We start from the raw sequence: 26826 nt of genomic DNA on the forward strand, positions 1-26826 counted from the left end.
ATTTCAGTGGATTTGGAATGGGGCTAGAACCTGTATTTTAGCAGACACCACAGACATTTCAGAGGTGGGGAGGTGGACTATTCAATAATGCGGTTGGGACAACTCGCTAGCTAGAGAGAAAAAACACTTAAGCTTTATCTTTACCTCACTCCTTACACCCAAATAAGTGCCACATGGAGCCAAGATGACAATGGAAAAGGAAGGAAACAAAGAAAGGAGGGAAAAAATAAATCATAAGGGAACTAGAAGAAAATTTGGGTGACATTCTAAAAAATAATATTGGAAGTGAAACCTAAAAGTCATAAAGGGAAAAATTAATGGTATATTTAACCACATGGAAACAAAAAAATTTTCTGTACAGCTAAGACTAATGATAAAGAGAAGATATCTGCAACCTATATGTAAAGGGTCAATAGCTTCAATATCAAAAGAGTTTATGTAAACCAGAAAAATAATCTCCCAAATGAAATAACTGGTAAATACGCTTATGCAAAAATGCTAAGCCTCTCTAGAGATCAAGAAACAGATTTCAAAACATAAGATATCAGTCAGGCGTGGTGGCTCACACCTGTAATCCCAGCACTTCGAGAGGCTGAGGTGGGGGATCACTTGAGGTCAGGAGTTCAAGACCAGTCTGGCCACCATGGTGAAACCCCATCTCTACTAAAAATACAAAAATTATCTGGGTGTGGTGGCACATGCCTGTAATCCCAGCTACTCAGGAGGCTGAGGCAGGAGAATTGCTTGAACCCGGGAGGCAGAGGTTGGAGTGAGCTGAGATTAAGCCACTGCACTCCATCCTGGGCGACAGAGCGAGACTCCATTTCAGAAAAAAATAAAATAGAATAATTATAACTGAAACTTAAGATATCTTTGTGGTGGGCAGAATAATGGATCCCCAAACTATCCACATTCTAAGCCCTAGAAACTGAATATGTTGCCCATTATGGCAAAAGATAATTTGTAGATGTGATTTAAATAAGGATCTTGAGGTGGAGAGATTATCCAGGTGGACCCAATGTAATCACAAGAGTCCTTAGGAGAGAGAGGGAGACAGGAGTCAGTATTAGACTGATTTGTTATGAGAAAGATGTGGCCGGCTTTTACCAGCTTTGCAGGTGGAAGGGGAGCCTTCCATGAGCCAAGGAATTCAGGCACCCTCTAGAAGTTGGGAAAGGCAAGGAAAGGGATTTTTCTCTAGGGCCCCCAAGAGAAAAGTGGCCCTGCTGACACCTTGCTTTTAGCCCAGTGAGACCTATTTCAGACCTCTGACCACTCAAACTGTAAGGTAATAAATTTTGCATTAAGCCACTAAATTTGTAGTAAATTGTTACAGCAGCAATGGGAACCAAATACAACCATTTTGCCTTTCTTATTAGTGAATGTTAAAGAGATAGTTTATACTCCAGGTAGGCAGGAGGTTAGGGAAATAGTGCTCACCCACCATTGGCGGAAGTGTAAATTTCTACTTTTTGAAGAGCTATTTGCCAGTCCCCATGAAAAGCTTCAAGGTGTATTCCCTTTGATCAAGTATTCTACCTTCTAGGAGGTTAGCCTGTGATATACTCATACAAGTATGCAGAAGATATTCGATGTAGTATTTATTGGAATAGAAAGAGCTGGAAACAACCTTCATATCTATCAGTAAGGGACTGGCTGAGTTTGAGTACCGCTCAAAATGGAATACAGTGCTGCTGCCTCCCAAAAGAAAGAAGTGAACCTAGATATCCATACATAGATTTTAAAAAAAGCAAGTCGCAGATCAATATAAATACATTAGGATGTTGGGAAGAACATATTAAATTAACTGTAGCTTCTCTGGGGAGGGGCATGTGGGGACAGGGAGATTCAGGGAAAAGAACCAAGGATGGTACAATTCTGCAGTGGTTTAAAATTTTTCAAGTAACTTTTTTTATTTTTATTATACTTTATGTTCTAGGGTACATGTGTACCACATGCAGGTTTGTTACATATGTATACATGTGCCATGTTGGTGTGCTGCACCTATTAACTCATCATTTACATTAGGTGTATCTCCTAATGCTATCCCTCCCCCTCCCCCACCCTACAACAGACCCCAGTGTGTGATGTTCCCCTTCCTGTGTCCAAGTGTTCTCATTGTTCAGTTCCCACCTATGAGTGAGAGAACATGCAGCGTTTGATTTTCTGTTCTTGTGATAATTTGCTGAGAATGATGGTTTCCAGCTGCATCCATGTCCCTACAAAGGGCATGAACTCATCCTTTTTTATGGCTGCATAGTATTCCATGGTGTATATGTGCCACATTTTCTTAATCCAGTCTGTCATTGAGGGACACTTGGGTTGCTTCCAAGTCTTTGCTATTGTGAGTAGTGCTGCAATAAACATACGTGTGCATGTGTCTTTATAGCAGCATATTTATAATCCTTTGGGTATATACCCAGTAATGGGATGGCTGGGTCAAATGGTATTTCTAGTTCTAGATCCTTGAGGAATTGCCACACTGTCTTCCACAATGGTTGAACTAGTTCAGTCTCACCAGCAGTGTAGAAGGGTTCCTATTTCTCCGCATCCTCTCCAGCACCTGTTGTTTCCTGACTTTTTAATGATCGCCATTCTAACTGGTGTTAGATGGTATCTCATTGTGGTTTTGATTTGCATTTCTCTGATGGCTAGTGATGATGAGCATTTTTTCATGTGTCTGTTGGCTGCATAAATGTCTTCTTTTGAGAAGTGTCTGTTCATATACTGTGCCCACTTTTTGATGGGGTTGTTTTTTTCTTGTAAATTTATTTGAGTTCTTTGTAGGTTCTGGATATTAGCCCTTTGTCAGAGGAGTAGATTGCAAAAATTTTCTCCCATTCTGTAGGTTGCCTGTTCACTCTGATGGTAGTTTCTTTTGCTGTGCAGAAGCTCTTTAGTTTAATGAGATCCCATTTGTCAATTTTGGCTTTTCTTGCCATTGCTTTTGGTATTTTAGACATGAAGTCCTTGCCCATGCCTATGTCCTGAATGGTATTCCCTAGGTTTTCTTCTAGGGTTTTTATGGTTTTAGGTCTAACATTTAAGTCTTTAATCCATCTTGAATTAATTTTTGTATAAGGTATAAGGAAGGGATCCAGTTTCAGCTTTCTACTTATGGCAAGCCAGTTTTCCCAGCACCATTTATTAAATAGGGAATCCTTTCCCCATTTCTTGTTTTTGTCAGATTTGTCAAAGATCAGATGGTGGTAGATGTGTGGTATTATTTCTGAGGGCTCTGTTCTGTTCTATTGATCTATATCTCTGTTTTGGTACCAGTACCATGCTGTTTTGGTTACTGTAGCCTTGTAGTATAGTTTGAAGTCAGGTAGCCTGATGCCTCCAGCTTTCTTGTTTTTGCTTAGGATTGTCTTGGCAATGCAGGCTCTTTTTTGGTTCCATATGAACTTTAAAGTAGTTTTTTCCAATTCTGTGAAGAAAGTCATTGGTAACTTAATGGGGATGGCACTGAATCTATAAATTACCTTGGGCAGTATGGCCATTTTCATGATATTGATTCTGACTATCCATAAGCATGGAATGTTCTTCCATTTGTTTGTGTCCTCTTTTATTTCATTGAGCAGTGGTTTGTAGTTCTCCTTGACGAGGTCCTTCACATCCCTTGTAAGTTGGATTCCTAGGTATTTTATTCTCTTTGAAGCAATTGTGAATGGGAGTTCACTCAAGATTTAGCTCTCTGTCTGTTATTGGTGTCTTAGAATGCTTGTGATTTTTGCACATTGATTTTGTATCCTGAGACTTTGCTGAAGTTGCTTATCAGCTTAAGGAGATTTTGAGCTGAGACAATGGGGTTTTCTAAATATACAATCATGTCATCTGCAAAGAGGGACAATTTGACTTCCTCTTTTCCTGATTGAATACCCTTTATTTCTTTCTCTTGCCTGATTGTCCTGGCCAGAGCTTCCAACACTATGTTGAATAGGAGTGGTGAGAGAGGGCATCCCTGTCTTGTGCCAGTTTTCAAAGGGAATTTTTCCAGTTTTTGCCCATTCAGTATGATATTGGCTGTGGGTTTGTCATAAATAGCTCTCATTATTTTGAGATACGTTCCATCAATACCGAATTTATTGAGAGTTTTTAGCATGAAGTGCTGTTGAAGTTCATCAAAGGCCTTTTCTGCATCTATTGAGATAATCATGTGGTTTTTGTCATTGTTTCTGTTTATATGCTGGATTACATTTATTGATTTGCGTATATTGAACCAGCTTTGCATCCCAGGGATGAAGCCCACTCGATCATGGTGGATAAGATTTTTGATGTGCTGCTGGATTCAGTAGGCCAGTATTTTATTGAGGATTTTTGCATCGGTGTTCATCAGGGATATTGGTCTAAAATTTTCTTTTTTTGTTGTGTCTCTGCCAGGCTTTGGTATCAGGATGATGTTGGCCTCATAAAATGAGTTAGGGAGGATTCCCTCTTTTTCTGTTGATTGGAATAGTTTCAGAAGGAATGGTACCAACTCCTCCTTGTACCTCTGGGAGAATTCGACTGTGAATCCATCTGGTCCTGGACTTTTTTTGCTTGGTAGGCTGTTAATTATTGTCTCAATTTCAGAGCCTGTTATTGATCTATTCAGGGATTCAGCTTCCTCCTGGTTTAGTCTTGGGAGAGTGTATGTGTCCAGGAATTTATCCATTTCTTCTAGGTTTTCTAGTTTATTTGAGTAGAGATGTTTATGGTATTCCCTGATGGTAGTTTGCATTTCAGTGGGGTTGGTGGTGATATCCCCTTTATCATTTATTATTGTGTCTATTTGATTCTTGACTCTTTTCTTCTTTATTAGTCTTGCTAGCGGTCTACCAATTTTGTTGATCTTTTCAAGAAACCAGCTCCTGGATTCATTGATTTTTTGAAGCATTTTTTCTGTCTCTATCTCCTTCAGTTATTCTCTGATCTTAGTTATTTCTTGCCTTCTGCTAGCTTTTGAATGTGTTTGCTCTTGCTTCTCTAGCTCTTTTAATTGTGATGTTAGGGTGTCAATTTTAGATCTTCCCTGCTTTCTCTTGTGGGCATTTAGTGCTATAAATTTCCCTGTACACACTGCTTTAAATGTGTCCCAGAGATTCTGGTATGTTGTATCTTTGTTCTCACTGGTTTCAGAGAACCAGTTCAAAGATGTTCAAAGAAATATCTTTATTTCTGCCTTCATTTCATTATGTACCCAGTAGTCATTCGGGAGCAGGTTGTTCAGTTTCCATGTAGTTGAGCTGTTTTGATTGAGTTTCTTAGTCCTGAGTTCTAGTTTGATTGCACTGTGGTCTGAGAGACAGTTTGTTATAATTTCTGTTCTTTTACATTTGCTGAGGAGTGCTTTGCTTCCAACTATGTGGTCAATTTTGGAATAAGTGCAATGTGCTGCTGAGAAGAATGTATATGCTATTGATTTGGGGTGGAGGGTTCTGTAGATGTCTATTAGGTCCGATTGGTGCAGAGCTGAGTTCAATTCCTGGATATCCTTGTTAACTTTCTATCTCATTGATCTGTCTAATGTTGACAGTGAGGTGTCAAAGTCTCCCATTATTATTGTGTGGGAGTCTAAGTCTCTTTGTAAGTCTTTTAAGACTTGCTTTATGAATCTGGGTGCTCCTGTATTGGGTGCATATATATTTAGGATAGTTAGCTCTTCCTATTGAATTGATCCCTTTACCATTATGTCATGGCCTTCTTTGTCTCTTTTGATCTTTGCTGGTTTAAAGTTTGTTTTATCAGTCTAGGATTGCAACCCCTGCCTTTTTTTGTTTTCCATTTGCTTGGTAGATCTTCCTCCATCCCTTTGTTTTGAGCCTGTGTGTGTCTCTGCACATGAGATGGGTCTCCTGAATACAGCACACTGATGGGTCTTGACTCTTTATCCAATTTGTCAGTCTGTGTCTTTTAATTGGGGCATTTAGCCCATTTACATTTAAGATTAATATTGTTATGTGTGAACTTGATCCTGTCATTATGATGTTAGCTGGTTATTTTGCTCGTTAGTTGATGCAGTTTCTTCCTAGCATTGATGGTCTTTACATTTTGGCATGTTTTTGCAGTGGCTGGTACCAGTTTTCCTTTGCATGTTTAGTGCTTCCTTCAGGAGCTCTTGTAGGGCAGGCCTGGTGGTGACAAAATCTCTCAGCATTTGCTTGTCTGTGAAGGATTTTATTTCTTCTTCACTTATGAAGCTTGGTTTGACTGGATATGAAATTTTGGGTTGAAAATTCTTTTCTTTAAGAATGTTGAATATTGGCCCCCACTCTCTTCTGTAGGGTTTCTGCTGAGTCATCTGCTGTTAGTCTGATGGGCTTCCCTTTGTGGGTAACCTGACCTTTCTCTCTGGCTGCCCTTAACATTTTTTCCTTCATTTCAACTTTGGTGAATCTGACAATTATGTGTCTTTGAGTTGCTCTTATCGAGGAGTATCTTTGTGGTGTTCTCTGTATTTCCTGAATTTGAATGTTGGCCTGCCTTGCTAGGTTGGGGAAGTTCTCCTGGATAATATCCTGAAGAGTGTTTTCCAACTTGGTTCCATTCTCCCCGTCACTTTCAGGTATACCAGTCAGATGTAGATTTGGTCTTTTCACCTAGTCCCATATTTCTTGGAGGCTTTTTTTGTTTCTTTTTTGTCTTTTTTCTCTAAACTTCTCTTCTCACTTCATTTCATTCATTTGATCTTCAGTCACTGATACCCTTTCTTCCAGTTGATCGAATCGGTTACTGAAGCTTGTGCATTTGTCACATAGTTCTTGTGCCATGGTTTTCAGCTCTATCAGGTCATTTAAGGACTTCTCTACGTTGGTTATTCTAGTTAACCATTCGTCAAATCTTTTTCAAGGTTCTTAGCTTCTTTGCAATGGGTTCGAACTTCCTCCTTTAGCTCGGAGAAGTTTGATCATCTGAAACCTTCTTCTCTTAACTTGTCAAAGTCATTCTCTGTCCAGCTTTGTTCCATTGCTGGAGAGGAGCTGCATTCCTTTGGAGGGGGAGAGGCGCTCTGATTTTTAGAATTTTCAGTTTTCTGCTCTGTTTTTTCCCCATCTTTGTGGTTTTATCTACCTTTGGTCTTTGATGATGGTGATGTACAGATGGGGTTTTGGTGTGGATGTCCTTTCTGTTTGTTAGTTTTCCTTCTAACAGTCAGGACCCGCAGCTGCAGGTCTGTTGGAGTTTGCTGGAGGTCCATTCCAGACCCTGTTTGCCTGGGTATCAGCAGCGGAGGCTCCAGAAGAGTCAATATTGCTGAACAGCAGATGTTGCTGCCTGATCGTTCCTCTGGAAGCTTCGTCTCAGAGGGTTACCTGGACCTGTGAGGTGTGAGGTGTCAGTCTGCCCCTAGTTCAGGGTGTCTCCCAATTAGGCCAGTCAGGGGTCAGGGACCCACTTGAGCAGGCAGTCTGTCCGTTCTCAGATCTCAGACTGCATGCTGGGAGAACCACTACTCTCTTCAAAGCTGTCAGACAGGGACATTTAAATCTGCAGAGGCTTCTGCTGCCTTTTGTTCGGCTATGCCCTGTCCCCAGAGGTGGAGTCTACAGAGGCAGGCAGGCCTCCTTGAGCTGCGGTGGGCTCCACCCAGTTCGAGCTTCCTGGCCGCTTTGTTTACCTATTCAAGCCTCAGCAATGGCGAGTGCCTTGCAGTTAGATCTCAGACTGCTGTGCTAGCAATGAGGGAGGCTCCATGGGTGTGGGACCCTCTGAGCCAGGCACGGGATATAATCTCCTAGTGTGCTGTTTGCTAAGACCCTTGATAAAGTGCAGTATTAGGGTGGGAGTGACCCGATTTTCCAGGTGCTGTGTGTCATGGTTACCCTTGGCTAGGAAAGGGAATTCCCTTCCCCCTTGTACTTCCCAGGTGAGGCGATGCCTAGCACTGCTTTGGCTCTCACTCGGTGGGCCACACCCACTGTCCTGCACCCACTGTCCAACACGCCCCAGTGAGATGAACCCAGTACCTCAGTTGGAAATGCAGAAAGCACCTGTCTTCTGTGTCGCTCACACTGGGAGCTGGAGGCTGGAGCTGTTCCTATTCGGCCATCTTGGAACCGCAGAAGCTCATGTAACTTTTCATTTAACAATTTTTTTAAAAAAGAAGAAGAAAGCTCCCCAGCATTTCTATACTGTCGTTGGTCTTTGGAACTTCTGGTCTCGACAAAACTAGGGGTATGAACCCAAGCCCAAAGGAGAGGCAGGGAACAGAAACAACCAGATTTGGGGATTGATGACATGGCTGGTGACAGGGGTGGAGGTGGTGACAGCCCAGGAGAGGGTCAGCAGGTCAGGACCTGGCCAGGGTCTAAACTGGCAGGAGCTGGTGTTCAGGAGGCCTGAGTTGCTTTCTGGAATACATGTGGATCCCCAGACAGGGGTAGTTTTCTCTGCACAGACCCCCCGATTGCTGGTAGGTCAATGTTGTGGGATACCCTGACACGAGTGAGGTTAGAATGTTATAAGTGAGTCAAGCATCTGCAGGAAAGGCAGGACTTCCACCAACAATTGCAGGTTGCTTGGTGTCAGCAGCTATAGCTCAGGCCAGCACAGGACTCTTGCCCAGCCCTTCTCCCAGAGAAGCCAAGAGGATGGTGGCATAGGCCAGTGGGTGAGCCTAACCTTGCCAGTCCACCTCTTAGCCAGTCCCATGGGAAGGGTTGCATTTTATAAAGATCAGCAAGTATCCCTAGTTGGATCCTCACTTTGACCAAGGTCTAACAGGAATGTGAGGCGTAAGTTACCCCGTGGAATTCTCCTCAGCCTAAGGCCAGTATTGCAGCCAGCCTGAGCAAACTAGGAAATGTGGCCAGTGTTTTTTAGCTGGCCACACTGTCACCTGGTCTTAGATTTCAAAATCCAGAATTGTCAGAATGGAAGTGACCTTGAGGTCATTCAGCCCAATTTCATGTTACAGAAGGGAAAACTGAGGCCCAGAAAGGGAAAGTGCCTTGCCTAGGGTCACACAGTAGACCTGTGTGTTCCAGGGCTTCCTGCCACAGGTTACTGGACCCATGGCAGCTAAGTGACTCCAGGCCTCCTGATCAGCCCTTGCTGGAAGAAGCCCACAGGCCGACCCCCAGAGAAAGGTGGAGAAAGCAAGCCAGGGAGGCAGTCCGCCTGTGGTGAGGAGACCCAGGTGCTCAGCCCCATGGCTCTCACCAGGTGTGCTACTCACTGTCCCACCTGCAGCCCAGACCTCTCTGCCCCCGTAGAGCTCCCAAGCAGGTCAAGCCAGCGTCAGGCAGTACCTGCTGTTCAGGAGGAGTTGACCCCAAAGAGCAGATTGAAGGACTCAGAAACGTCTTTAGTTTGGCTTGAAGACTTCCCAGTTCTCTCTTGTTGGGTCAGTCATGCCTCTTCTCAGGGCATCAGTGTCTCCCAGAATCAAATGGCAATAAGAGGGATGCAAGTATTATGAGCTTAAGGACAGGAGTGTGCTCATATGACTCCTCTATTTGGCAGTAATTGAGGCTAGAATTCAGGACACTGACAAGACAGAGCTGCTCTGCCATGGTCCTCACTGATTGGTCATCTCATGAAAATCCAGTGACCAAGAAGTACATTGGAGGCTGCAAAGTCTCAGTCTCAGTAGGAGAACCATCTAGTCTGGCTTCCATGGAGTCAGGAAGATGGATCTGGTGGCCTGGAAAGCTGCGTGCCAAGATTGTGGTGATAATCATCCATGATTATCAGTTCTAGCTTGTGCCCTGGGTTGGTAGGAAGCATTCCATCTGAAAAGTGTCCCATAAAGTCAGATCCATCAGACCTGTCACCACCTGATCGCCTGCCTGTGTTCTTATCCCCACTGCTAGGACCACATGTCTCCAGCATGCAGGCCAAGGCTCTGCCCAACTCAGGAACCAATGCTTCCCCTGTTTGGGGTAACTCAGGTCTATCCTAATATCCGGGTGGGTCATTGTGACACTGGCTTCTTCGGGGGCCCTGCTTTGACCACTGAATTCAACCTTGGCTCTCATTTCTTGAGCACTAGCTGTGTGCCCGGGACTTTACATACATGATAACCCCAGTCAGTCTCATGACAGCCTGTCAGCCTAAAAGCAGCAGAGCCAGGACTGGAATCTAGTCTAGAGATCTTTCCACACAGCCATGACAGCCTCTCCATGGAAATGCTTTCTCCAGTAGCAATGATGACTATTATTTATTTAATGCTTACTATATGTCAGGTGCCATGCCAAGCGATTTATATGAGTCAACTCAATTTAAACCACACATGACACTTTTACTGTCCCCGTTTTAGAGATGGGGAGACTAAGGCCTAGAGGAGGCCCCAGATTAGGGGACCATCAGTTAGGAGATGGAGGAGCCAGGGTTCAGCCATAGGCTGCCTGAGTCTCAAAGCTACCTTCGGAGTCACTGTGCTGTGTTGCTGCATGCATGGGTTTAGTGGCTGGATGCTTACCTCGCCACAGGTGCCTGTCTTGTGCTTTAGAACTAAACCCTGATCTTTGTTGCTACCTCTGCCTGTGTCCCCACTTACCTAGACCTGGGTTCTGCCAAACCCTTTCCAGCCTCCCAGACACCAACATCACACTCCAATCCCCTGGATGAGTTAGTGTATTTGTTCAACTACTCCAAAAGGGACCAAGTAACAAGCTCAAAGATGTATGTCTCTCTCAGAGGCAGGTGTCTTTGTCCCACCTTCTTGTCCCACTGTTCCTTGGGGTGATGTTCTTGTCCATGTGGTCACAGTTGGCTCAGCCCCACCACATCCATGTTCCTTCCTGACAAAATGGGGAGGTAGAGGACAAGCACTTTTCCTTCTGGCTATGGCCTAAAAGTTACGTACATCATTGGCCAGAACTAGCTGCAAGGAAGGCTGGGAAAGGCAGCCTGTAACCGGTGGCCATAGACCCAGCTTGGGGCCTTTGATTACTACGAGAAAGAGAACTGGCTAATGGAAGAAATATTCAGTCTCTGCCACAATCCTTGTTTCCAACCAGAGCCCCATCTTGACCTTGGCCTCTCTCTTTGCCCAGACTTCCTTCTGTGACTCTCTGACCACCTCTCCCTGTTAGTCTCCAGACCCATATCCTTATATCTGGCTTGTTTTGCCACCACCTGAGCCCATAGCCACTTTGAGGTTTTTTTGTTGTTGTTGTTGGTTTTTTTTTTTTTTTTTTGCAAGTGAAGAATTCTGCTCCAGCTTAAACACACACATGCATACATGCACACACAGAGTGTTGTACACAGAGATTTTTAGAAGGGGCACTGGCTTTGTTGCTAGGTCATTAAATAAGAGTATTTACTGAGTGCCTCCTCTTCAGCCTGTGGCCTTGTGCCCTGGGTTCCCAGGTATGTAAGTTAAAAGGAAAATTTTCTTATATTTTTGACATCAGTGTGTTTTATTACTGTCAGTAAAATTTTTGACCAGATTTTGGCATGTTGGGATATGTGGGGGCGTGTGTGTGTAAGTAAATTACAAGCGAAGAGCTGTATTAAGCCCCACCAGCCTAGGGCCAGCTTAGCCTAACAGCTTACTGGACATCAGGCCCCTGCCCCCATCTTGCCCCAGCCTTATCTAACTTTGACTGGGGACCCCAGCTCCTCAGTCTAGAGCCCAAGGCAGATTCAAGCTGACCTCCTGCCAGGACCAGTGGAATTGTCCACCTTAGAGAGCCCATTTCCCACCCACCCTCTGGAAAGGTCCTCTGGGGTGTCCACCCTGGGCCATGGCCATGTTGTCCTGATGCCTTCGATACAGAAGGTGCTTTCCAGCTTGGTTTCAGAGCTTCAGGCCTCCCTGCCTTGGCCCCAGGCTCCTCCATCATTTCCCACTCCCCTGAGGCCTTTGTGACTCCAGCCCCAGCAAGTCCCAATCTCCTTCCTATTGGGCTGCTCCCACAGTTAGACCGAAGGAAGCTTCTTGAAGTGGGAGCTAATTTGTCAGGTATGCTAACCAGTTGGCTGCTGAAGCTCGGGTTCCCCTCAGGGTTATAAGCTGGTCTCTGAGCCAGAGCTCTCGGTGGCTGACGATGGCCTCATGGCCCATTCTGTGACCATCAGTAGAGGCTGTCCGTCTTCTTCTGGTCTGGGGTTCAGGCATCTGTTGACCCAGCTCCTGGGCCCATTTCTCTGGTGACATTTACAGGTGCTCTCACCAATTCCCTGGAGAAGTGGCTTTTTTCTTTATCACTTCAAGTTTGTATTAACATTTCACACATAGCCTCAGAACCACAGAAGGTAGCAAAGTATGATTTTCTTAGTGTCTGTTGGTCACAGTCACTAGAACGGTCCTTCGGTTTATGCCATGCCACAGTTGGAATCCATTCCAAGGCAGAAGTCTCCTTAGGTCCTGCAGGTTCCCCTACATCTGGCCCTGTGGTTCTGGCTGCCCTTCTCCCCCTGCCCCTCCTATTAAGCACTTCAGACCTGTCGTGATGTGGTGGAGCAGGCTGGCAGAGAGCACTACCCCAGGAGTCCAAGCCCCAATGTGGCTTGGGCTAGCCACTCTCCACCATGGCTCAGATGCCTGTGTGTGGAATGACAGGGTGGCCCCTCCGGTTCACAGGCCTCGCTGACTCTGTGCCCTGGCAGCCAGTGGTGCTCCTGTGGCCTTTTTGCCCCCCACTCAGAGGTGTGGGTAGGACACCTCTCCTTGGAGAAACACCATGTCAAGCCCACAGGTGCAGGCTGGATACTGACCCTGGGCAGGCAGTGCTGGCCCTGTACTCACCTGATGATGCAACAGTCACCTGACTGTCTCCTTCATCTACCCTGCCCCTCCCACCTGACCCTGGGAATTGCACCAAACCCCAGCTGCTGGGCGCTCCCCCACCTGCCAAGGAGAGCCTTGTGGCTCAGTGAGGGGAGAACGCAGGACTAAACAATGTAGGGTCCTGCCTGGCCAGCTGACCCCCACTCAGATTGATCATTTCACCACCCAGTCATGCTGCAGGGTCCCATCCATCCATCGGAAGAAGAAAAGCTTGCTGCTAGCTAGTGTTTCGGGGCTACTCTCAGATCCTTGCATGAAAGGGTCAATAAGAATAGTAAGTATGGCCAACCCTTGATTATCCACACATAGCACCCAAAGGCCTCTCCATCACAGTGCAGCCAGGCCCAGGAGACCCAGACCAGCCCAAAGAGCAGTTCTCTGTCTGTGCTGCAAACCGTGTCTACCATGTCTGATTTTTAGAAGGCTCAGCACTTCTGCCCACCTTAGCTTAGGTAAGCAAGACCTGGGGTAAGGCTGCCAGGATGAGTTCTCCCACCTTCGCTGGGCTCCCGATTTCTTCTGCCCAGCAGCTGCAGTGTGGTTAGGACATAGGTCGAAAGGGCAACTCTGTTGTTCAGATGCTAGACAACTCCTTACTCCCCCTTGCCGTGGATGCTGCGATGTCCCCTGGGGCCATGCTGATGCTTCCATAGGACTAAGGGCCATAGACTGCAGTGTCCATCATGCCACAGAAGCCACAGAGAACTTCTATTAATTGAGGGGACAGCCCTGTCTGGGGGGTCAAGAGGCACAGGATGGTCCAGCCCTGCCACCATTCCCGTGTGCTTTTCAGGGAAAATCATATCACCTTTCTAGCCTTCAGTCTCCTCTGTCAAGTGAGAGGAATGGACTAGACAGCCAGTCTCTAAGAATCTATCAGGAGATCATGGGGTAACTTTAGTCTCCATAGAAGAGATCAAAAGTTTGTACAAGACACCCAGAGACAGTTGGCACTTATGCCTAGTTTTGGCCATAAGGCAAATATTCATTGTAAGGGTAACCATTTTGTCCTGGTTTGCCTGGGAATGTCCTTGTTTATTCCTGTTGTTCCTCCATGATTGTTAGTAGTTCCCATTTCATTCTCCAAGTGTCCCAGTTTGAATGGTATCTTATATGGCCACCCTGTTGACTGAGATGTAATCTAATGAAATGAGATTTCCCTGTCTTCCCTACACTCAGTCTGCTTTGGTACAAGTCACAGGAGGCCTTTGACTGCTCATAGGAGAATCTCTGCCGATACGTTGTCTTTCACTGACAAATATCAATCACTGTATTTACACCACATCCAATGACTAGAGGGATGTCATTGAATCAATGACCAGAGGGGTGTCATTGAAGACATAAATGATCTCCTGCATCATTCACTGCTCCTGATTGAAGTGCCACATGAAAAAGTTTTGTGAGAAACTTAGATGTTCCTTCCTCTCTGGCTATAAGACTCTGTAATGGACCAAATCTCCCTTTTCTGCTTGGTTGCCAGGAAGCTCATATATAAATGTATAGCTGAATTATAGAAACACCATAAGTCCTTATTATTGGTATAGCGGTATTCTTTTTATCCCACCAATCCTGACTTTCTGCCTTGTTTCCATTTTCTTTGTTCTGATTTGTTATTCTTATCTATAATTATCTCATATTTATAGTTTATCATTCTTCTATAAATATGGTTTTGTTATAGTTACTTTGAATTCTTTGTAGCACCAAGTAGAAAAGGAACACAAAAGGAGTGAACTTAGAGGATATACTTTTTAGTTAAAAGATCAAATCCTCCAAAGCACGTCACAGTGTCTGAGGCCCTGCCCCTTAAGAGACAATTATTTGAGTCTTAAAGACTTGTTAATCTTCTGAGCACCTGCAAAAATGTAGTAAGTGGAATTTTCAAGTCTGTATCATCGCACAACTAGTGAAAAGAAGAGGGTGGGCATGAGGGGAGCCTGAGGGCAGCATACTGGCAGTAGGACATGCTTACAGGAGAAAAAGTAAGCGTGGAGATGCTCATCACTCACCCAGGGCTTCGCCAGGGGATGCCAGGGAGTGAACACCTGAGAAGGGGCTGGGGAACCAACTCTGGCCATGGGAGGCCTGGGTCCAGGTGGTGACACTGCCTGTTAGCAACATGGGACCTTCAGTAAGCCACCTTCCTGATGTCCAAAGTCAGGTGGTTGGGTGAGATGGAGTCCACAGTGACTCCAGCCTTGGGATTCCAACCCTGCTCCTGGGGAGGAACGTCCTGAGGATGCACCTGAGCCCAGAAAACTGAGCCTGCCCAGCTGGCAGCTGGTCCTAGGAGGAGACACACACTTGGGGCTCCACACAGACCAACTTTGCTCCTCCACTCAAGGGCAAGGATCCCCGTACTTTCATGGCATCCTTGGGGCACTGACTGGACAAGGAAAGGCTGCAAAGCCAGAGGAACCTTCCAGAATGATCTTCCTGGCAATTGCTTAGATCAAACAAATGGTCACAGCTGTGTCAGATTGTAAGTTCTCACAGACTGTGGCAGTAGGTTGTGGTTTTGCCTTGAAACACGGGCTGGGGTGCGGGTTAGCAAGGGGGTAAAAAGCAGCAAATGATGTCCCTCATGGACACTTTCAGAACCCAGGGCCAGAGAGGAATACTAACCTGAGAATAATCTACCCCTTGGAAAACTCACCCCTGAATAATCCACTGGCATTTCCCTCCTGCACCATCTGCGGCCCCATCCAGAGTTCACCCCGCAGCGCCTGCATCTCCGATCTCATTGGGCCCACTTCAGCTCCAAGGCACGGTCGAGGCAGGATTTGTTATCTGTTTTATCGATTAGGCAACTGAGGCTTAGAGAGGTTAGACCCGCTCAGAATGGATCACAAAGCACAGATGAGAGCCCAGGCCTCCTGTCCCTAACTGCCCTGCAGTTCCCAGAGCCCACTTTGTTTTCTGCTGTCAGCTTCCCACATGGCCAGTCCTCAGAAACACACTGGCATTCAGGTCACCCAACACTGACGTGGGAGCGGGTGAGGAAAGAATTGCAGGGCTTGGGCATGCGGAGCCAGAGCCTGTGGTTCTGGTTGAGTTTCCCTGGTTAACCTTTGAGGGGTCTCAGCCAAGTGTGGCACCGAGTCTGGGCTGCCCAGACTGTGCATGAGTCCCAGTAACTCTGTCTTCTCTTTTGTGTGTGTGTGTACTTCTATCACACAGAAGAAGAGCGTGATTTCTCCTCCGAGGCCGTTGATCTCCAACCCAGAACTAAAGGGGAGAAGAACCACCCCCAGCATCCAGCGTGGCATCTCTTGTGCCAGGACCAGGGATGACTGGGCCATGGACGCAGATGTCTCCAACCTTCAACTGTTCGCATAGCACACGGGGGACTCGTGGGGGCCACCTGCCACTGCCAGCTGAAACAATACAATGGCAATACTGACATCCTTCATGACGTTTTCCCGACAGACATTCAGGCAGAAAGTGCTGTTGCGTTTTCTGTCTGCAAAGTAGAGGGCCATGCCTCACCAATAGGATAGCTTGGGCCCTGATGACCTGCTCCGAATCCACTCACAGCCAGTGACACTTGCAAAAAACTCCCAAAGCCGTCTTGGGTTTGGCTTCTGCAGCTCTTGACCAATGTGGCCAAAGCTGGACACCTCCTTGGGACACTGGGATTATTCATAAATGCAGCCTGCCCTGACTCTCCCTGAGTAGCATCTGAAGTCTTTGTGAAGGTCATGGATCCTGAACAAAGTGTCAAGGGCACCAAGAAGGCTGAGGGAAGTCCCCGGAAGCGGCTGACCAAAGGAGAGGCCATTCAGACCAGTGTTTCTTCCAGCGTCCCATACCCAGGCAGCGGCACAGCTGCCACCCAAGAGAGCCCCGCCCAAGAGCTCCTAGCCCCGCAGCCCTTCCCGGGCCCCTCATCAGTTCTTAGGGAAGGCTCTCAGGAGAAAACAGGCCAGCAGCAGAAGCCCCCAAAAAGGCCCCCCATCGAAGCATCCGTTCACATCTCACAGCTTCCCCAGCACCCTCTGACACCAGCATTCATGTCTCCCGGCAAACCTGAGCATCTCCTGGAGGGGTCCACATGGCAACTGGTCGACCCCATGAGACCTGGACCCTCTGGCTCCTTCGTGGCCCCTGGGCTCCATCCTCAGAGCCAGCTCCTTCCTTCCCACGCTTCCATCATTCCTCCCGAGGACCTTCCTGGCGTCCCCAAAGTCTTTGTGCCTCGTCCTTCCCAGGTCTCCTTGAAGCCCACAGAAGAGGCACACAAGAAGGAGAGGAAGCCCCAGAAGCCGGGCAAGTACATCTGCCAGTACTGCAGCCGGCCCTGTGCCAAGCCCAGCGTGCTCCAGAAGCACATTCGCTCACACACGGGTGAGAGGCCCTACCCCTGCGGCCCCTGTGGCTTCTCCTTCAAGACCAAGAGTAATCTCTACAAGCACAGGAAGTCTCATGCCCACCGCATCAAAGCAGGCCTGGCCTCAGGCATGGGTAGTGAGATGTACCCACATGGGCTGGAGATGGAGCGAATCCCTGGGGAAGAGTTTGAGGAGCCCACCGAGGGAGAAAGTACAGATTCTGAAGAGGAGACTAGTGCCACCTCTGGTCACCCTACAGAGCTCTCCCCAAGATCCAAGCAGCCCCTTCTCTCCAGTGGGCTGTTCAGCTCTGGGAGCCACAGTTCCAGCCATGAACGCTGTTCCCTGTCCCAGTCCAGCACCACCCAGTCACTCGAAGACCCCCCTCCATTTGTGGAACCCTCATCTGAGCACCCCCTGAGCCATAAACCTGAAGACACCCACACAATTAAGCAGAAACTGGCCCTCCGCTTAAGCGAGAGGAAGAAGGTGATTGATGAGCAGGCATTTCTGAGCCCAGGCAGCAAAGGGAGTACTGAGTCTGGGTATTTCTCCCGCTCTGAGAGTGCAGAACAGCAGGTCAGCCCCCCAAACACCAACGCCAAGTCCTACGCTGAGATCATCTTTGGCAAGTGTGGGCGAATAGGACAGCGGACCGCCATGCTGACAGCCACCTCCACCCAGCCCCTCCTGCCCCTGTCCACCGAAGACAAGCCCAGCCTGGTGCCTTTGTCTGTACCCCGGACGCAGGTGATTGAGCACATCACGAAGCTCATCACCATCAACGAGGCTGTGGTGGACACCAGCGAGATCGACAGCGTGAAGCCACGGCGGAGCTCGCTGTCCAGGCGCAGCAGCATGGAGTCCCCAAAATCCAGCCTCTACCGGGAGCCCCTGTCATCCCACAGCGAGAAAACCAAGCCCGAACAATCACTGCTGAGCCTCCAGCACCCACCCAGTACCGCCCCCCCTGTGCCTCTCCTGAGAAGCCACTCAATGCCTTCTGCCGCCTGCACTATCAGCACCCCCCACCACCCCTTCCGAGGTAGCTACTCCTTCGATGACCATATCACCGACTCCGAAGCCCTGAGCCGCAGCAGTCACGTGTTTACCTCCCACCCCCGGATGTTGAAGCGCCAGCCGGCAATCGAATTACCTTTGGGAGGGGAGTACAGTTCCGAGGAGCCTGGACCAAGCAGCAAAGACACAGCCTCCAAGCCCTCAGACGAACTGGAACCCAAGGAAAGCGAACTTACCAAAAAGACCAAGAAGGGTTTGAAAACAAAAGGGGTGATCTACGAATGTAACATATGTGGTGCTCGGTACAAGAAAAGGGATAACTACGAAGCCCACAAAAAATACTACTGCTCAGAGCTTCAGATCGCAAAGCCCATCTCTGCAGGCACCCACACATCTCCAGAAGCCGAAAAGAGTCAGACTGAGCATGAGCCGTGGTCCCAAATGATGCATTACAAACTGGGGACCACCCTGGAACTCACTCCACTAAGGAAGAGGAGGAAAGAGAAGAGCCTTGGGGACGAGGAAGAACCACCTGCCTTTGAGTCCACAAAAAGTCAGTTTGGCAGCCCCGGGCCATCCGATGCTGCTCGGAACCTTCCCCTGGAGTCCACCAAGTCACCAGCAGAACCGAGTAAATCAGTGCCCTCCTTGGAGGGACCCACGGGCTTCCAGCCAAGGACTCCCAAGCCAGGGTCCAGTTCAGAATCAGGGAAGGAGAGGAGAACAACGTCCAAAGAAATTTCTGTCATCCAGCACACCAGCTCCTTTGAGAAATCTGACTCTCTCGAGCAGCCGAGTGGCTTGGAAGGGGAAGACAAACCTCTGACCCAGTTCCCATCGCCCCCACCTGCCCCACACGGATGCTCGGCTCACTCCCTGCAGCCCAAGTTGGTCCGCCAGCCCAACATTCAGGTTCCTGAGATCCTGGTAACCGAGGAGCCTGACCGGCCGGACACAGAGCCAGAGCCGCCCCCTAAGGAACCTGAGAAGACTGAGGAGTTCCAGTGGCCCCAGCGCAGCCAGACACTTGCCCAGCTCCCGGCCGAGAAGCTGCCACCCAAAAAAAAGAGGCTGCGCCTGGCAGAGATGGCCCAATCATCAGGGGAGTCCAGCTTCGAGTCCTCTGTGCCTCTGTCTCGCAGCCCGAGCCAGGAAAGCAGTATCTCTCTGAGTGGGTCCAGCCGCTCAGCCTCATTTGAGAGGGATGACCATGGGAAAGCCGAGGCCCCCGGTCCCTCATCTGACACGCGCCCCAAACTCCCGGGCACCCACATGTTGACTGTCCCCAGCCACCACCCGCATGCCCGAGAGATGCGGAGGTCAGCCTCAGAGCAAAGCCCCAACGTTTCCCATTCTGCCCACATGACCGAGACACGCAGCAAATCCTTTGACTATGGCAGCTTGTCCTTGACAGGCCCTTCTGCTCCAGCCCCAGTGGCTCCACCAGCGCGGGTGGCCCCGCCAGAGAGAAGAAAATGCTTCTTGGTGAGACAGGCCTCTCTGAGCAGGCCTCCAGAATCTGAGTTGGAGGCTGCCCCCAAGGGAAGACAGGAGAGCGAAGAACCACAGCCCTCATCCAGTAAACCCTCCACCAAAAGCTCATTGTCCCAGATTTCCTCCACGGCCACCTCACATGGTGGGCCCTTGGGAGGCAAGGGCCCAGGGCAGGACAGGCCCCCATTGGGGCCCACTGTGCCCTACACAGAAGCACTGCAGGTGTTCCACCACCCTGTTGCCCAGACACCCCTGCATGAGAAGCCGTACCTGCCCCCACCTGTCTCCCTTTTCTCCTTCCAGCACCTCGTGCAACATGAGCCAGGACAGTCTCCAGAATTCTTCTCCACCCAGGCCATGTCCAGCCTCCTGTCCTCACCATACTCCATGCCTCCACTTCCTCCCTCCTTATTTCAAGCCCCACCGCTTCCTCTCCAGCCTACTGTTCTGCACCCAGGCCAACTCCATCTCCCCCAGCTCATGCCTCACCCAGCCAACATCCCCTTCCGACAGCCTCCTTCCTTCCTCCCCATGCCATACCCAGCCTCCTCAGCACTCTCTTCTGGGTTTTTCCTGCCTCTGCAATCCCAGTTTGCGCTTCAGCTCCCTGGTGATGTGGAAAGCCATCTGCCCCAGATCAAAACCAGCCTGGCCCCACTGGCAACAGGAAGTGCTGGCCTCTCCCCAAGCACAGAGTACAGCAGTGACATCCAGCTACCCCCTGTGGCTCCCCCAGCCAGCTCCTCAGCACCTACATCAGCTCCTCCACTGGCCCTGCCCGCCTGTCCAGACACCATGGTGTCCCTGGTTGTGCCTGTCCGTGTTCAGACCAATATGCCATCCTATGGGAGTGCAATGTACACCACCCTTTCCCAGATCTTGGTCACCCAGTCCCAAGGCAGCTCAGCAACTGTGGCACTTTCCAAGTTTGAGGAACCCCCATCAAAAGGGACAACTGTGTGTGGTGCAGATGTGCATGAGGTTGGGCCCGGCCCTTCTGGGTTAAGTGAAGAGCAAAGCAGAGCTTTCCCAACTCCATACCTGAGAGTGCCTGTGACATTACCTGAAAGAAAAGGCACTTCCCTGTCATCAGAGAGTGTCTTGAGCCTGGAGGGGAGTTCATCAACAGCAGGGGGAAGCAAACGTGTCCTTTCACCAGCTGGCAGCCTTGAACTTACCATGGAAACCCAGCAGCAAAAAAGAGTGAAGGAGGAGGAGGCTTCCAAGGCAGATGAAAAACTTGAGCTGGTAAAACCATGCAGTGTGGTACTTGCCAGCACCGAGGATGGAAAAAGGCCAGAGAAATCCCACTTAGGCAACCAGGGCCAGGGCAGGAGGGAGCTAGAAATGCTGTCCAGCCTGTCCTCAGATCCATCTGACACAAAGGAAATTCCTCCCCTCCCTCACCCCGCATTGTCCTATGGGACAGCCCCAGGCTCAGAAGCTTTGAAGGAATATCCCCAGCCATCTGGCAAACCTCACCGAAGAGGGTTGCCCCCACTGAGCGTGAAGAAAGAAGATTCCAAGGAACAACCTGATCTCCCCTCCTTGGCACCTCCCAGCTCTCTGCCTCTGTCAGAAACGTCCTCCAGACCAGCCAAGTCACAAGAAGGTACGGACTCAAAGAAGGTACTGCAGTTCCCCAGCCTCCACACAACCACTAATGTCAGTTGGTGCTATTTAAACTACATTAAGCCAAATCACATCCAGCATGCAGATAGGAGGTCCTCTGTTTACGCTGGTTGGTGCATAAGTTTGTACAACCCCAACCTTCCGGGGGTTTCCACTAAAGCTGCTTTGTCCCTCCTGAGGTCTAAGCAGAAAGTGAGCAAAGAGACATACACCATGGCCACAGCTCCGCATCCTGAGGCAGGGAGGCTTGTGCCATCCAGCTCCCGCAAGCCCCGCATGACAGAGGTAAGTTCAACCTTGTTTTTCTTCTCATCACTGATCTGCAAGAGCCCTTGGTGAGCTTTTAAAGCCACAGTATCCTCAGGTTCAAGTTGCAGAACTAGAGCCAGATGAGTGTCAGATTGCCTCTCTGAAAGCTGAGGCTGGTCACCTTACAAGGAAACATGTTTATTGAGTTTCTTTGTCAGTGTATCCCTCTTATAGTTGGAATGGATACACTTTCAATAAAGTTAGCCATAAAGTGATCCTGCTCTCCCATGAACTTCTGTTGTAAAATCAAAGATATAGGCTCAGTAAGAAAACAAGAAATTTACCAAAAGACTGAGTTGGAAAACTTGGCTGACAGGAATGCCTGTAGCAATTTTAGAACTTTATACCTCTCCTTCATTGTATGGATATCCCTTGTCTTGTTAGTCTTTTCCTGCTTTTCTTAATTCTTACATCTGCTGTTTCCATTCTCTAGTACCACTTTAAATCTTCCCATTTCCAAGGTTCTATAATTTGGCACAAACAACTCCTGAAATATTCCTTCTTCCTTTTCTGGGAGTAAGACAGCAAATGGAGCTGAGCTGCAGTATCCCTCCTTACCAGTGGATGGCAGTGCCACTCACAGTTTGACCTATCTGTGCTATGTGGTCAAGAAACGCTAATATTTACTCTTTCATTGCCTTTGATCTGAGGCTCCATCAGGAGCTATAAAATGAACTAGTCCCCTGAAAGCTCAGCAAGTTTGAAATTCAGTAATTTCAAACTTCAGACAAAAACCACCACCATACCCTGACAAGGCCAGCCTAGGGATTTGGATTATGTTGACTTGGCATTTGTGGAATAACAGCTGGTCTTGTTTATTGAGCAGCCTCATGGTGCCAGGCACTGTGCTGGGCCCTTGAATCTAGTCACTGTTCACCTCCACCTCTGAAGTAACATAACCATCTCCCTTCTATAGCTTAGGGAACTGAGGGTCAGAGTCTGAGAAAGGTCAAGGTCATCTGGCAAATGTTGGACAAACCCAGAATTTGAACCCAGACCTATCTGACTCCAAAGAGTCTATTTTTCTTCTTTTAATTATTTGAGGAGAGAAAAATCTTAAAAGATGACTGCAAATTAGAAAATATTCATTAGTGTGTCTTCAGACCAGAAGCTCTGACCAAATTAGGTCTAAATTCCCTAACCTAAATTCATACTATAGATAAGTGAGCAAAACTGTGTTCTATAATTTCCCATGCTCTCATATCTTCCTCTTTTGTCATTGAGCGAACTTTGTGCATTGAATTTGTCCTTAGCTTGACTGGATGTTCTTCACAGAACTGTTTTCTAAATTTATTCCCTAGATGTCTTTGTCAGTCTACATAGATCCCTAACCAAGATTTCCACTTTTGCATTAATGTCATGCTAATTTCCTCTTCAGCATCTCTTACTAGCTGTGGCCACTCCCAAGATGCTGTTATAATTATTCATACTGCTAGCTTTTTGGTACCTATTATGTACCAAGTACTATGCTAATTGCTACTTTTCTCCTTACAACTAACTTGAAAGTTAGGGTGCAATATCACCATTTCATAGATGAAGAGACCAAAACACAGAGAGGTTAAGTAACTTTCACAAGGCCACACAGTAAATGGCAGAGCCTAGATCAAAACTAGATTTTACTCCAGTGCCCTTTTGAATTATCTAAGCTGCCTCTAGTTTTTAATGACTGAAAATGTTACAGGCCATTTAAGAGAAAGAAAGTGTTCATTTGGATTTGGCAATTATTTATTTATAATTGGATTTGGCAATTATTTATTTATAATGCTCCTAAAACCTGTGAACTTTTTCTTGGAATATTCTGTTTGGTTCACTGGCATGTTTCCTGCCAGAATTGCCCCAATCTGGTACATTAGTATAACCGCATGGTCTATGGCTTAAGGCCTTTATACAACTACACCTCTCTCTGGTCTCTGCTTGCATATCTCCAGCAAGAGGAACTCACCATCTCATGGTACATTCCAATCCATCTTTGGACAGTGCTCTAAGAAGGCTCTTTATTGTACTGAGCTGACATTTGTCAGCTTGTGGCTTCCATTCTCTGTTAGTAGTTCTGAAAAGGTCCTTAGGTCTATCTTAGCATTTTGAAGCTCTTCCAAACCATCTTTGTGCAGGTCTAGGACACCCTATGATGTTTTTGTTTGGTCATAGATATTTTCTTCCATGTATAAACCCTGGAGAAACCCCAGCTTGTTAAGAGTCCACTTTGTAGCCACATTCTTTCCTTTTTCCTCCTTGGTAATCATTTTGACAACAACACAGCACTGTCACAAAGTTATTAAGAACAAGGATTCAGGTGCCAACTTGCCCAGGTTTGAATCCTACTACCTTACCTACTAGCTATGGGACCTTGGGCCAATAACTTAAACTCTCTGAGCCTTGGTTTCATCCTCTATAAAATAGGGATAATAATAACATTTAGCTCATAGGACTGTGGAGATAATTAAATGAGTTAAGACATGCAGAGTGTGCTTAGAACAGTGCATGCCACATTGGCACTCAGTAAGTATTTTTAGCTATACTTATTCATATGGTTGTCATCAAAAGCTAAAATGGATCCCTGGTCCCTGCTCGATTCCAACACTGTGTTTCCTGGGAGAGTGGTACACTGGCACCCAAACCAGCCTCCGCCAGTGTAGCCCAGATACCACGGCAGGCTGTGAGGGAGAAGCAGTCCGTTTGCCTGTGGGAGGCACCTTGGTCATTCCACGGGCAGTCTAGATCACAGGCCGGGGTGGAGTGGAAGTGGTAGTCTCTGGAAACCCAAGGGTATTGCAGAAAACTAGCTGCCTTCTGCCAAAGCAGCAGTCCAGATTCTTGCTCGGTTTCCACTCCCCTCCTCCAAGTCTGAAGAGATTATTTGGTGGTCACTGAGTCATAGAAGTTGGCCCTGGAATGGATCTTCAAGATGGTCTAAATCCCCTCAGACTCTGAGGCCCAGAGAGGTGAAGTCATCCACCAAACAGCAGCTCAGTGTGCCATGGCCTATCTGGCGCTGGAACTCAGATTCCCCGATTCCCAGCCAGGCACCTTTCTATCTAGCCCCATGCTGTCCTTGTGGGGGCAGGTGTGGTGGCTGGCACAGGGGACTGCCATTCTTAGATTGCCCCAGCATCAGGAAATGTGGTTGCTTCTTTCACTGGCTGGAAACAGCATGGTTTTTCATGACCTTAATGACAGTGGCGTGAAGTAGGAGGAAATTTTCACTCCCAGCCCCCGCCCTAAGCACAGCATTTCTGCTCCCTAGGCAAGAGTGCACCCACCCCTGACAACACTGCAGCATTTAGAGGACATGTTCTTGGAATAGTGGAAGATGTCCAGGAAGCACAAGGCCAATGCCAGCCCTCCCCTTAAGCCAGCTCTCATCATTGAGGCATGGCTCTGTAAAGTGTGCAGGTCCTGCAGGACTAACAGCCCAGAGCCTGCACAGCCTCTCTGTGCCTGACTCTGTGGTGGAGTTGGGGACGTCCTGCTGGTCAGGGTCCTCAGCCCAGCTCCTGGCCTTTGGTACTAGCACAGGAGGGCCAAGGTCCTGGAAGCAAGAGACCTGTGCTGCATTCCCAGCTCTACCCTTAACTCACTGGGTAACCTTAGCTTTCTGATCTATAAACAAGAACTGGGCCAGTTTATCTCCAAGGCAGAGTGGAGCCTTTGTTCATGTGTTCAACGTTATTTAAGCATCTTCTCTGAGACAGGCCCTGTGTGGGGTTCTGGGGTGCCCAAGGAGACCAAGATGAGGACCTGTCACCAGGAGTTCCCAGACTAGTGTGAAAGACAGATAACAAACACAGGTCTTATGGGAGGTTAACCTGAAAGAGACAGGGTTCCAGCTGTAACACCAACTAATGGCATGGCCTTGGATAAGGGACTTCTCTCTGGGGATCAGTTTCCTTAATTCTGTAAAGTGGGGCGAATAGCACCTCTTCATGGAGGAGTGTGAAGATTACATGTGTATACTTGTGCCGTGCCATATAAGGCATGATTATTAGCATTGCATTCGTGGCTGAGGATGCACTTTTAACCAGCAATGATTTTGTCATTCCTGCGGTGGGCCAGGTTCACCTCCCTTCGCTGGTTTCCCCGGAAGGCCAGAAAGATCTAGCTAGAGTGGAGAAGGAAGAAGAGAGGAGAGGGGAGCCGGAGGAGGATGCTCCTGCCTCCCAGAGAGGGGAGCCGGCGAGGATCAAAATCTTCGAAGGAGGGTAAGACTCATGTTTGGTTTTCATCGTCTGCTTCCCGTGGAATAAGAGCTGGTGCCCATCGGTGTTCACGGGCAGCAGTGGCTCAGTTGACAAGGGCTCTGCCCACAGGTGCCCTGTGGTCCCAGCGATGCCTTTCAGCAGACATCACCTTCCTGGGACTCTCAGGCCCCTCTGTTTAAGAATGCCATGGGGTTTCTTGGTGGGGATGGGCAATGCTGGGTATTTGTTGAGGATCTGGAAGGGTCTGGGTCTTTCTCCAGCCCTTCATTTTCTCAGATCCTGGCCAGGTTTCTAGTCCCTGCATTGGGTTGCCATCCCAGTATCCCAGCAAATGTCCAGACTCCTGTCTCTCTTGACATGTATTCTCCAAAAGTCACCTCTGTACTGCCCAATGGCCATCTTGGCATGTCTGGTTTCCCACGGGGCACTCGGGCTCAGCCGACTAGGCTATTTGCAGGGCTGATTGCACACTGTATGCACCTGGTGTTTCCACTGGTCCCCATCCTGACTGACTGGGGCCCAGGACTCATCGGTTGGTGAATATTTTGAATATCATTCCTAGTTATTCACCTTTGATGCTTGACTTTGGGAAACCAATGGTCTAAACGTTTCAGAGCTCACAGCTTTGGGGACTGTCTGGGCTCTGGAAGGGTGCCTTGTTTCAGACGTGCTTTGTGGAAGTTTTGTGCCAGCTGTGTTTTGTGTGGCCACATGTTTGCTTCCTGGGATTTGGGTGTCTGTGAGCAGGTCCTGTGGCGTCTGTCTCAGGGTCCTCTGTCTGTGTCCCTGGTGTGATCAGGGTGGCCTGGTCCTGCACAGCCCTGAAGGACAACAGCATAGAGGAAGATGTGCTTCCTGTGGAGGACAGTCCCCATGAGCCGGGGCCAACACGGCTGTCACTGGGGGCCTCTGATCCTCTAGCACCTGCAAGCGCCTAACTCACAGGGTCAGCATGGGAGGCACAGGAGTCCTCCGTAAGGTTGGGGGACAACAGAGACTGCCATCCTCCCCAGCGCCACCAGTTGGCAGTTGGCATCTTCTGGTGGCACTGACCAGCAGGAGCTCTCAGGAGGGAGGGTGCTTGGAAATGTGGGGAGCAGGGTGGTCAGTGATGGGAAGGGGG

General features: G+C 48.3%; 1 protein-coding gene across 5 annotated transcripts in view; it reads left to right on the forward strand.

Annotated features, from left to right (window-relative positions):
* Nucleotides 1–26826, forward strand: part of HIVEP3 (HIVEP zinc finger 3) — a 535336-nt gene that overhangs the window by 444478 nt on the left and 64032 nt on the right. For all 5 annotated transcript variants that reach the window (XM_073007415.1, XM_073007416.1, XM_073007418.1 and 2 more), the window contains 2 exons: nucleotides 15899–21480; nucleotides 25558–25703. In XM_073007415.1, coding sequence (XP_072863516.1) covers nucleotides 16420–21480; nucleotides 25558–25703 — 5207 coding nt within the window. In that variant the 5' untranslated portion in view covers nucleotides 15899–16419. The remainder of the gene's footprint in view (nucleotides 1–15898; nucleotides 21481–25557; nucleotides 25704–26826) is intronic.

This window comes from Chlorocebus sabaeus, chromosome 20 (assembly GCF_047675955.1).
Source record: "Chlorocebus sabaeus isolate Y175 chromosome 20, mChlSab1.0.hap1, whole genome shotgun sequence".
NCBI classification, from domain to species: domain Eukaryota; kingdom Metazoa; phylum Chordata; class Mammalia; order Primates; family Cercopithecidae; genus Chlorocebus; species Chlorocebus sabaeus.